The following is a 12,972-nucleotide window of genomic DNA, read 5'->3' as shown; positions in this document are numbered from 1 at the left end:
CAGGTTTAGATACTTGGCAATTAGACCTGAATTATGAAGATAGAGACACACACACATATATATACGGTGAGTGTGAGTGTGAGTGTGAGTGTGTGTGTGTGTGTGTGTGTGTGTACACACACACACACACACACACACACACACACACAGGTCTGTTGGGTTGACAAGAGACATGCTGAAATATTTGGCTCATTGGAAGCGGGTGCACACCTGTCGCATTGGCGACACTGAACAATGACAGTGCCCTCAGAGTAGTCCAGCATACAGATGGGGCAGGTTGCCAGGCTGGCACAGGGGGCACACTGAGTGTAATTATTCTGCCACTCACACCTCAGGCCAGGGGAGGTGGCACCGCACTGGGTACAGGCCACACACCTGCGGGAACACAGAGAGAACAGAGGTCACAGTCCACTGACAAGACCAGGGCCGATTTAAACGATACAGAACTTGTGACACCTCGACAGAACACTCTCCTCAGGAACGGAAAAAGTTAAAACGAGGATCTATTGGAGGGAATGGTACTGTTACATAGGAAGTGAAGTCTCAAACTGAGACGAAAATTGTCTTTGCCCACCATTTGCACTTCCAGCTTTCCTTGGGTACGTTCTGCAGCGGAGGGTCGAGGCAATAGGTGTGATAACTGATGTCACAGTCGTCACACAGCAGCAATCGCCCAGGGTCTGTGGCCTGGCCACACGCCTCACATACTGTGCACTCCAGGCACCGCCAACCTTTACTCAGCACCACCTTGGTGATCTGGGGACAACGTCAATGACAAGACAAGTTAAAATGTAACAAACATGGATGTGTCCCAATATTCTGTGAGCACATTACCATATTTCACTTTGATTGTGTAGATATATATATATTTTTTTTTAGTATGCAGACACCCAGAACGTGCTTACCTTTAGACCAACACAGAAGGGATGGTAGCACTGTCCACACTGAGCACAAGCCAGGAGTCGACCTTCCGCGCCCTGCCCAAAACTTCCACAGACCACACACATGTCCTGAAAGGAAGCAGAACAACATCAGGTGTCTCGTCCAATGGAGGCTGTTCGGCTGAGATGCTTGAGATTCTAAAGCCAACACTGCTGCTCAAACGCCAACTCGACAGAATCGTATTTATAGCAGTTCTACTTATTCCAGAAGAAGTTTCGTTTGCTGAGTTGTGCATCTGAGACAAGCTGGCTGTCGTTAGCTCCTGCCTGTCAGGAGAGAATAGTTGGCTGCTGCTTAACTTTCTGGCACAGCCACTCGTCAATCACATGCTACTGCTGCTGCTACACCGCTGGTGCTGCAAATTGCAATTACTTCACTGTGTGGCTGGCTTGCCATTTGAACACACTGTGACTAAAAAATAATTTCTCCTGTCACCAGCCTAAATTCTGGTGATTGCTCCTTAGTCCTAATTGCAATAAAGTATATCATGTATATTTAGTTTCCTGAAATAAATAACAGGCTAATAGAAAAACACTTGTCAACGTACTTGTTTATTCACGCATAGCAATTTCCGATAATTTGCGTCTAATAATCACAATTTTGTCAACTGCTCGTGTGGCCATCCATGTGTGCACAGCGCACTCAGCACATGTTATGCAGATAATGTACGGTGGTACATTATCTTTCAACTTAACATCTTCTGGTGTTTGACGCTGTAGGCATGTGCATAACTCTGATGGGATGCAACCTACTGTATGTCTGGTCTGTTTAAAAAAGTAATAGTTTCTCTTTGTTTCTTTGTTGTGCCAGGCTAAATATTCTCATTATGAACTGAAATGTATTCATAGTATATTTTAGCATGTCGGCAGGCACATTTACTGTGTGTATGTATATATATGTGTATATGTGTGTGTGTGTGTGTGTGTGTGCGCGTGTGCGTGTGCGCGCGCGCGCGCGCACACACACACACACACACACCACACACACCACACACACACCACCCAAAAAATAGGGCTCCTCCAAAAGCCACAGTGTTAGTTAGAACACTGCATAGATTACTGTATATTACAAATGCCTCATTACAGTAGCCTTGGAAGTGCAATGCTGCACATACATTCTGAAAACCACAATCCATAAGTCCCACGGTCACTTTAACTCTCTCAGTGCCACGCCCGAGATATCCCGAGTTTTTCCCGAGTACCCTCGCTGCCAGAACGAGAAATCCCGAGTTTTTACTTTTTACTGTGGTCGCGCTATTCTGTTTATTTTTCATGATCACTTTCACTTCCTGACTCCTTCAGAGTCACTGGGTTCCGGTTTCATGACGCAGATTCCGTTTCCGGTTCTCATTTTTTTCCCGCGGTCATTTTCGGCCAGAATAGGGAAAGTCACGGTTTTTCACATGGTATACAAAACGAACGGAGAGCTCCACTTCTATTCTCTTTGGTCTGGGTGACGATCAGTCATCGTAGTCGTGTATAACATCGTATTTTAACCCGATCAGAAATTGTCGAAAACGTCATATCCGAGCAAGTCAACGAGGTGATCAATGTCTCGATTTGCTGCTCTCTAGTGGTAGAACTGCCCTATGAGTTTAAAACTGCATATAGACAAGCTATTTGAAAATTAAATTACAAAATAACAAACAAAGAAAACGAAAATTGCTGGCACTGGGGGAGTACTTTATGAAAATACTCTGGCACTGAAAGAGTTAAGTACAATACACAATAATAGACTTTCAGTGGTCAGACAAGTCTCTATTGGTCATGGTATACAGGGTATATACATCTAATAGAGTTATAGTAGACAGAGCATTAATTCATTTTGATTTGTTCCATAAAAGAAACAACTAATGGAGCCTATTGCTGGATTGTTTATTGAATTCAAAGCCAAAGAAAGAAAAAGAATGGGAAGCCATGCGTCCCATATATCTTCTGTTAGGGGGGAAAATATGCATCATCTACAATACAGTAGGACACTGCTACATTATCTATTGAACAGACATAAGAAGGCCAATGTTAAATATCCAACATGACCCAGTCTTATAAAACATTAATGAAGTGTCCTGCTGAAGGTAGGCTGGAAGACTTTCTTCCCCCAATGGAATCAATGTGCTGGTGAGACTGGGTCTTTTAGCACACCATTTATCTTCTCAGGGTGTTTACACGAAAGGCAGAGGGTCTCTAAAAATAATTTACACATACCCCTATAGCTATATTGTATATTGTAAAGTAAAACATACCTGCTTCAATGTGAAACTGTCATTGCTGGAGAATATGACCACTGTGTTATGCATGGCATTCTCCTCCTCTTCCTTGATTGGGTATTGTGTTTCTATTGCGGTGAGCTGCATATTAGGAAAATAAAGAAATAATAAACAAACAAGCAATGTTGTGAGATAACATATGCCAAAGCGACTGTCCTACAAAATAAGGTACTGAAATACACTGTGGCCCTTTTAATATAAGCCGCCAACCGATTCTGATGTTGGATCACGGCGTGGATTAGCAATTATAATTTTTACATTTCCCAATCACACAATCGCTGAGTCATCCTTAATTATTGAGGAACTAAGCCCCAGAACAACTGAACCAGTCAACAAAAAATAAATTAAAAAATGAGAGAGAGAGAGAAAAAAAATCATTATCATAATGACTGTTTTCAAGGCGTCAATTCAAGCCTTTTGAGTGAAAACAAACAATGTTGTATGTCAGTTGAGTTAATTGCGCATCTGGTGGTAATGTGATCATATGATCTTGCCGGTAACACATACCCCAGGATTGATGGACGGACTCACTCCATTCTTGCCCCTGGCTCGGCCACGCCCCCCTCTACCTGACAGCCCCGCCCCTCTGGGCCTCCTCCTTCCTGGGAAGCCTGAGCCTCGACCCTGCAGAGGGAAGGAAGCAAAATCAAACATTACGGCACTGTACCTCAGCCTCGTGCACGCACGCACCAAGCTTTCATCATCGAATGCGAGAAGCACATGACCAGGTATAAGCTTACAATCTCTCGAGTACATATGCATTGCACACACTAAGTAATTGAAGTTCTAAAGTAGAATCTAAAGTAGGTTTCATAGAAGAAAACATACGTGAACTTTCTACCTGCCCATGGTGGAGCATTGAGGCTGGTGTCCACCTTATAAGACCACAAAAAGGAACAGCAGTTCTCAGCTCTTTCCAGAGAGGTTATGTCACTTCCCCTCTGGTAGTGTTTGTATGGAAGTGAGTTGTCACTTCAAGCAAAGCCTGCATGATGAGTAAGTGATTTGCTCAACACACTCCAATCACACATTAAATAATATATAGATGTAGGGAAAACTCGTCATTGCTATAGCTTTGAAGAGCAAAGTAAATGGGGTAAAAAGCAAACTGGGATATTTCAAACTTCTTACTTCAGGCTGAAGTAATCCTCATTATCTAAATAGTACGGAGTACAGGTGCCCAACAGGACCAAAAATTAATCTACTCAACGCGCTAGGGGTGCTGAAGAGTGGTGTATGTTCAAACTGCTCTCCACACTGCAACAAGAGGAACTATTATTGTTTAGGAACATTGAAGCATGACTCTTTTTGTGGTTGCACATCACTGGCTGGACACAAGTATTTGTGAACTTGTGTGATGACATTTAAATAATTACCCTGTTCGGTAGAAATGATCAATTCTGTGGTCTTGTCTGAGACAAAAGAACAGAATTTAACTACCAACAAGGATAAAAGAACGCTGCACACCCCAGCCACGGAGCTCCCCAGCTCTCCATTTGTGAACACAGTGGATTTGAAAAACACCCAGAGCATTTGTCCCCATGAGATTTGAGTACAAGTCTTATGGGGACAAATGCTGTCACAAGTGTTTTGTGTTTGGTCAGGGATGAAACGGGGGAAGATGATGATGATGCAGATCTGGAAGTATTTATTTATCAATCTGTGGGTTAAGTTGATGCGTACAACGCCGTCCTCTTGTCAGTCAAACATGGAGCAACGTTCTGCTCTTAACTTATGTTCATTCATGGTTTAATAAAATACATCATGTCTTGATTGCGATGGCTTTTTCCATGCTATACATTGCATCTTAAGATATGGGCATCGAGCCTGATAAAATAAAGCCATACAGTCCAGCTTCTCAATACAACAACAACACACATGTGAGCTCCACCTCTGGGCGTAACCAAGTGTTATTCCTGTATGCCTTGTGAAAAGAACCGATTTACAAGCAATTCACAATGCGTAGTGATGCTGCTACATTGTTAGCTTGTAGATCTGTTATTTTTGGCATGAGACAACGTCATACAACAGAATATAAATTAGTAGTTATAGAATTTTTCGATATTCTGGTATCAAAGTAGTTCAGTCGGTGTCATGAAGGTATCAAATTTTGGCACTCAGCCCTAGTGCAGAGAACGGCAAAACATTTTTTGAGTCTGCACCGCTGGGAACATTTTCCCTCTTCAACAAACAGATATTAGGGGAAAGACATAACGGTTATTAAACTACTAAGAAATGCATTGAATGTTTTGTGTTTTATTTTATTTACTACAATAACAATACAAGTACTTGACCCCCTGACATTTGACAATGACCTCCCCCCAAAAAATTTAGGGGCCAATCTCTAAATGAATCCTATATCAAACATTGTCTACTATTTAATTGACAGTACTTGATTTGAAACTTGTGAATATACACTCACAAGATGTATTGAATAAAAATGTATTCATTTCTGAACTTCCTGACATTTTGATCCCTCTTTGTAAGAACTAGTAATTTTAGTGGTAGCCCACCAATTCTGTCAGAATGCCCTTCTGACTTTACAGCAAGCACTGGGGCTCTCGGAAGGCTGTTAAAAGCCCTCTGAGCGGCTGTTGTTTCTTGTGAGCCGGGCTCTACTGTGCTGTCAGCACATTTCCGGTGAGAGGCCTCTGTCTAATCGCGACTGTCAAATGGCAGTCTACTTCCAAGAAACCCCGGGCCGTGCCCCCAAATCCCTTCCCATTTACGCAGCATTTGGCTCTGGTCCCAACATCTCCTCCCCTCCTCCCCTCTGTGAACCTCATAACTGACATACTGTACAGTATGATGCCGTTTAACCTGGATTGGCCTCCTGCCACAACGAGCCAATTAACCCTCACTCAGCTCTGCTGAGTGTGACGACAATGTCACCATGGCAACAGATTGCGGCATACATTTATTTCACTAAGTGCCCGCATTTTGCTGCTTCTCTCACGCACTCAACCCTCCACCCACTCAGGAAAAATATGAAAACAATACAAGAATAACAAATCAAGTCGAAGAGTAAACAGACACTTTGGTTAAATTAAAGCGCAGGACAAACAAACAAACAAACCAACAGCGCCGGGCTACAAACGAGCACATAGACCACAACACGTTCATTTGTTAGTGTTGATTATTAGTCAATGACTTGTGGGCACTGTGGGATGCGGTATTACCGTACTACGCCCACAGCTTGATTTCCTCTTTTCTTTTTACACTAATGAAACAATATAGCTAAAGTTAGCTAAACTTGGCTTTCTGAACCACATTTCCCTGGCTGTTACCACATTACAGTGACACCACAGGTCTCTGAGTAGTACTGCTTGTGTTTTAATGTAGATAAGTAATCGTGAGAGTGCAGACTACCATTCATCACAATGACATTCAGCGACAGCCTGCCAGTGCATATTGCTAGGCCTAGGGTAAACAGAGGGCTAACGGAGGGCAGCTGCTGCCTGGGCGTCTCTGATGAGCCATGGTATTTACCACTCTGATGCTCCAGCCGGGGCTGCCGGAGGGCTGCCTGGTCTTTAGGACGTCCCACCCCTCTGGCTGGTCTGGGGACCAGGATGAGGGGGAGCTCACACTGCTATGGGGGCTCCATGCGCCCTAAGGTAAGGAGGGGCGAGTGAGAGAGAGAGAGAGGAAGGAAGGGTGACAAAATGCAGCAACTTAAAAACAAAGCCAGCGAAGGAACAAAAACATATAAGAGACAGATGTTAGAGAGATGCAGTGAGTTTTCTAATGTAGCTGCTTGGGAACTGTTCAACAGACCCTAACTAAAATAAGGTGACAGCGTAGGAATCCGATACGCTATAATACGAGCAGGACAGGTTTGAGAATTTCCATGCATATGAGTTGAGGCTTGTTCATCATACATGTAACTACTAGATAGATGGATAGATACTTTGGCGCAGGCAAGAATGGAGAGCAGAATCGTGTTAGTCGCACAGCAATCTCACACTGCAGAGCTTGCCAAGGCATCACAGCACCATGCAGCAGGAGAGAGGCCCTGCAACCTCTCGTCATGGCAACTGCGTGTCTCTCTGGCATGTTGACAAAACAAGGAGGGGGATTGCGTCAGCACGACAGCACGTGACTCTACTATACAAAGTGTGCCGGACCAAAATGGGAGCTACATTCAAATCTCTGAAGCTAGATTTCCTCAGGCCTAGTCTAACAAATTAGTCTGAACCTAGTAGTGTTTGTTTAAGCAATAGGATATATCTAGGGAAGAAATAACAGTTTGCACGCTAAATTAGTCTATGCTCAGCAGCATCATTCATAATATATTATAGCCATGGGTGTGATTCAATTCCCTCTTATTTGTGTGCAATAGTCCTCATACAGTATAGTATGACTATGATAGTCCCTACTGTAAAGCCAGGAATGAGACACTGAAACGAGGAGATGAATAATAACTTTGTTGTGGTCAAAAAAAGAGTCATGTACAGCTCATGGGGGTATTACGGAGAATACCAGGAGGGCCACTGGGCCAGTCATGGACACACGGTGAATTGGTGAATGTTCCTAATGTATAGGCTTGAAAGATGTTGTTTGTGACATGGCAATGGCATCAACATTGACTGATGATATGGCGAATGCCACTGAGGTGAGGAATGGTAAGGAATCTGTCTTTACTTCAAAGAAATAGAACCGCTACAGGCAAATGATTCATACTTCCGTGGAGCTCTTTATGAATCTAGTGCCAGTAACTAGTCACGTGGAACGCAAACGGAGGGGGAGGGGAATGGGAGAGCCAGCCTCCATCTCCACACTGCCTTTTCCCATTATATCCATACAGCCTGCTGCTGCAAGCTGCGACATGACTGAATTATGGAAGCAGTAGATCCTGAAGCCTGCAAGCTGCTTAAAGCAACCCACTGGCACCAGGGAAACACAATCCACCTTCGTTGAGCAGAGACCACAGGTCACTAACCCATTTTTCACATCAAAGTATGTCACATACTGTATGATCACCAAATATTAGCCTGCACTCCACGGATTTAACACTTAACCCTTTAAGACCTGGGACGCATCTGTGTCACTTTTAGATTTGAGCTAAAAAAGCATTATTTTACACTTTGGCTATTCAAAAATAGCAGATATACAAGCTCATAGCGCGGCACCGAGTGCCACGCTACGAGCTTGTAGACCTGCTATTTTTTTTTATCGAGAAAATGTGTGCAAATTAATATATTTATATTCTTTTAAAGCGAACATTTTTAACGCAAATGTTTGCTTCTGGGGGGCCCCTGGAACAACATATTTTGAGATGGGGGTTGGCGGCCAAATAAATATAATTTTGGGGGTCCTTGACATGAAAAGGTTTGAGCACCACTGATATAGAAACAGATATCTAAAACTGTTTTTCAGAAAACAGTTTTAGAAGAAATTTGTAGAATCGGAACCTCAGGCCTCAACGGGTTAAGGAAACAACCGGCCGCATGTCCTGAAGAAAAAAAAAAGAGAAGGAAAAAATAAATGACAGTTCTTCAGTGATGGAACGCTCACAGTCCCTACCTGTTTCACTCTTGGCCTTCCGGGGGAGAACTTCCTCTTGGAGATGGCCGGCTTTCCCATGCCAATCTTCGGGGTGAGTGGTATGAGTGTGGTAGCGGGCACCATATTGGTGTGATCTCCCACCAGGGGGAGAGTGTGGGACTGGGGAGGCTCTCTGGGAGACATGCCTCTTGCCAGAGGGGAGGAGTGGGTCGGGGAGGCAGCCATCTCAGCCAGTCTGTCTAAGGACGCCGTATGAGGTTTATCCTCAGTAGACGGGCTAAAAAATGAGAGGCTGGGCTTGCTCTCAGGGGTAGTGTCCATCTCCTCTGAGGTGGTGGATGCTGCCGAGTGGGCAGCCTCCTCCTGCTTCCAGTGGATGGAACCCTCTCCTCTCTCCTTGCAAAGTTCTTTTGGGGCGGTTTCAGGGGAACCGGCACCCATTTGATCCCCACCCGAAGGCTCTGATGGTAAGACTTCAATGGGTTCCTCCTTGATGGTTACTGATGCAGTACTTGGTTCTTTGGTGGGTGAGATGATGGCCTTAACATCCTTTGTGCTGGGTTCAACCATGTCCTTCTCAGGGCAGGTCTCCGACTTTGCTGGCTTGGTTGATAGTGTAATATCCGGTGACTGTTCTGCCTCCAAAGACAGCTGGACTGGGAGGGACTCTGTCTCTTGCCGGGCAATCCTTGGAGACTCGGGACTCTCTGTCGATGTAATCTGGGTCACAGGGGTCTCTGCTGGTTGTATTTCTGCAAGTGGAAGAGCAGAGATGTTAATGTGTTTATGAACCGACAGCATCTAACTGGAGACCAAAAGTGGGCTCCAATGATTACATGACCTTTGCATTTACTTGTGAAGTAAATGCAACATGAGTGAAAGGATCTTCTGAGTACTAAATGAAACTGAAGAAATTGTAGTTTCTTCTCAGTGGCTTTGCCCATAATCATAACATTACTCTCAATAGGTTTCACTACTGTTGAAACAGGGTGGAACATAATCATTTAGCTATATTGTTGACAATTCCAGAGGTCTAACTAGAGTTAGAAAATATTTGGAGTCGGACAGTATTGGGATAAAACAAAAGGTAGATTGAATGAATGTTTAAGTGCATAACTGCTTGTGATGATGCAAGTGAAAATAACAGTCATTCAAATGTACTGTAACATTCATGGAAAAGAAAAGGAGGTGCCATGATGTTGATTAGACTTAATTAGAAGGCCATGGGAACAAACCTTGTTTGACCTCTGTAGGGTTTTTGTTGCCAGGTGAGTCAATAACTTGCTGCTTAACAATGTCATTTTCCACCGAGACTTCTGAGGAGAAAAAAAGTAATGCATAAATATGGATATTTATAAATGTGTATATTGCAGAGAGTAAATATTGAGAGAATGTATGCCCAACAGTCAAATTAATTGACAGTGAGGAATGTTTTAAAATGTGCCAGCATTATCTCAAAATCCAACCCTGAGAAAGCAGAGCAGAGAAATCATATCTTGAGGGGGGGGGGGGGGGGGTTCAAGTGAAATGCTGCATGTGGTCAATAATCCATTATTAGCTCTTTAATTCAAATCAGTTCTTAAAGTCAGACGGGTCACAGCAATCCCTATGAAAAAGGGATTTAAATTTTCAGTATTAGCACTAGTATTTAACATACCCGACTAGGAATGTTATTAAATAAACTAAAATGTTATTGCACCACATTGATGAGCCTTTTCATTTGCTTAAAAAAATACAACATCCTGGTGGTCATCAACTATTGGATGCAGTCACACTGTATAACAGGTAGACCAACCAATCATATATAGGTTACATTTCGGTATGAATCCAATTCCTTTTTTCTGCCTTCTCGCACTCCATTTTGTGCCTTATCAAAGCCATCTCTGCGTGGCATCAGTCCGGTATGAATAGAACTAGTCATTCCTAGCTATCAGGCATCCTCACAACGACCCAATATTCTGCCAGACAGCCTCTGACAGTACAGATAGTCTAGTCTTAACGAGGCACCCACCATTTCAATCCACACGTTCCCATGTCACCCTATTCCCGACACACGCATGCACCTGCTAAGCATCTCTGCCAGGGAAGGGAGTAACCATGACAACCAACATCCCAGTTTCTGTGCGCTCTGTGGGCTCATGACTGTGCAGCTTGCAGGTGCACATCCGGTGGCGATGCCAGAAGAGTCAACTAGGAGGCAGGCTTAAAACCATTTGACCAAAGCCCAACACATGTTCTCATTCACATAAAAAACCTACTTCCTATATCTTGAGCGCTGAATGGGGTGATGGTAAAGATAAACTCACAAGGCTCCGATTAACCGCATTCAACCTGGCATCCCTATTTTGGGCATGTCATTATAGCCACCAAAAAAAAACATCTACAAGCTCGAGCTTGTCGATCTGCTATTTTCACAGCATGACACCTTTGTACAACCGAGTATAAAATAGGGCTTAAGTGGTTAATGTAGGTAAGGTCCTACGTCGGGTGTGATTTGCGCTCCCAGGTTAGTCGAACGTCTCTCAGGGTGAATCATGATAAGCCTGCTGTTAAGCCGCGAACAGAGGAGGATCCTGGCAGGTGACGACAGCTCTGTTTAATGACAGTAATTATGTTACAGGCAGGCAGTAAGTGGTGGCAGTTTCACGATCTCATGAAGGCAAAGCCACTACATGCACCGGACAGAAAGAAAGTTCAATATATATACTGTATATCAATTAGAGCTCATGGTTATCAGGCAGTTCATTCTAAATATACATTACCTCCTCCAAGTTTGAAGGCAAGGCAAGGCAAAAAAAATACTTGAGACTCGAGAGGATTCAATTCAAAATCCTTATCGCTACTTGAGGGGGCAGAGACGAAGAAGCATCATGATTCATGCATTGGCACGATGGCAAGCTCGGCTCAATCCAATTCTGGAGAGCAGGGCATAAACCTCTGATGGCTTCCCTCAAATCAATACACAGATCAGAGTCGGTAGGCCACTGCTAAACTGTTATTTACAACCACAGCGGGGGAGGCACGACCTTATCAGTTAAATCTATGATGCAGCACCTCGTGGCCTTGGCTGGCACGAAAAACAACTTCTTCCAACACACCCACTGATCATTACGGGACTCACACTCCGCAGTGTGGAGCCAGAGGAGTGAGAGAGTGAATGCTGCTACTGTGAGCGTGTGTGTGTACGAGCAGGTCTCTGTGAGCAGCCATGAATGAGCCTGCTTAGCTCCGAGGCAGGTTGCAGGCAGGGGGATCTGTCATCATCACCATCATGCTAGTCCAATCCATTTCTCTCCTGCCTGTGGAGTCGGCCGTCTAGACAAGAGTGTGGGCAGGGTGGCTCGATCCAATATGCCCAGCCCCACCGCTCATTTCCCTGCTTCCAGGGGTCTACTGCTGGCAGCCGACTCCCACAGATCAAAGTGGAGATGGAGTCCTTTGCTTCATAAGTTTCTGGCGGCAGTGTCACGCAATTCACAATGTTGATGCTGCTTGTATGTCAGCGAGGGAAGACGGGAAAGAGGTTCTGTTGCCATTGGAAACACTGAGGAGTCCTAGTGAAAGTGGGGCTAAACCAGGGCACAGTGATGCTACAGCGTGGCCTAGAGCTGTAATGCATCGTCTAAAGGCAAATTTATACTCAACCGATCATTAAATACAACATCCTTTCAACTGAAAATGTGTTGTTTGTCGTACGAAACGCCTTAGTTGACATTACATGCCGTTTCAAAAAAATATATTGTATTTTTTAAGGTCCTTACAAAAGCGTAACGTTACAGTTTTTATTAAGTAAAAATATTGGTACTCCTTAAATTATGGTGAGTGGTGCAAAAGTTTAGCTGAAGCTCCTACATTTTTAAATAGGAACACCAGTGCTACCAAGTAAAAAAGATAATTTCGAGCCCTGGTGTAAAATTTAGATTATGTGTCAGTGCTCCTACTGATAGAGGGGTTTCTGATTTGGTGGAGCGGCACGTCTGCACTCTGCACGCGGACTCTCGGAGCCCTGACAGCTCGAACCACAGACGTTACATTTGTTTTGGCCCGATGCTTCCGACGAGACCATTTCATTTTGAACAGACTTCTGGGAATCAAAATTGTAACAGATTGTTGTATTGACTATGTAGCTACCACTGGTGTCGCCAAAAAGACTACAAAAAGGAAAGCTACATAGTTTTACCTGACTTCATGACCTAATCTGAAACCTAAAGCCTGAACGCAGCAGATTCACAAGACAGTAGATCGGTTATTTTCAA

General features: G+C 43.9%; 1 protein-coding gene across 5 annotated transcripts in view; it reads right to left on the bottom strand.

Annotated features, from left to right (window-relative positions):
- The window catches only part of LOC311045566 (histone-lysine N-methyltransferase 2C-like), a 91,682-nt gene that overhangs the window by 41,620 nt on the left and 37,090 nt on the right, over window positions 1-12,972 (bottom strand). For 4 of the 5 annotated variants that reach the window (XM_084057486.1, XM_084057489.1, XM_084057488.1 and 1 more), the window contains exons 13-20: window positions 9,952-10,032; window positions 8,735-9,468; window positions 6,698-6,820; window positions 3,716-3,832; window positions 3,185-3,289; window positions 906-1,010; window positions 575-756; window positions 211-375 (exon numbers count right to left, since the gene is read on the bottom strand). In XM_084057486.1, the coding sequence (XP_083913612.1) occupies window positions 211-375; window positions 575-756; window positions 906-1,010; window positions 3,185-3,289; window positions 3,716-3,832; window positions 6,698-6,820; window positions 8,735-9,468; window positions 9,952-10,032 (1,612 nt within the window). The remainder of the gene's footprint in view (window positions 1-210; window positions 376-574; window positions 757-905; window positions 1,011-3,184; window positions 3,290-3,715; window positions 3,833-6,697; window positions 6,821-8,734; window positions 9,469-9,951; window positions 10,033-12,972) is intronic. The other variant, XM_084057487.1, reaches the window with a different exon arrangement.

This window comes from Gymnoscopelus microlampas, assembly GCF_963454915.1.
Source record: "Gymnoscopelus microlampas genome assembly, chromosome: 5".
Classification (NCBI taxonomy): Eukaryota; Metazoa; Chordata; class Actinopteri; order Myctophiformes; family Myctophidae; genus Gymnoscopelus; species Gymnoscopelus microlampas.
Note: the sequence above shows the minus strand (reverse complement) of the source record. Positions and strands in the feature narration are given on the sequence as shown.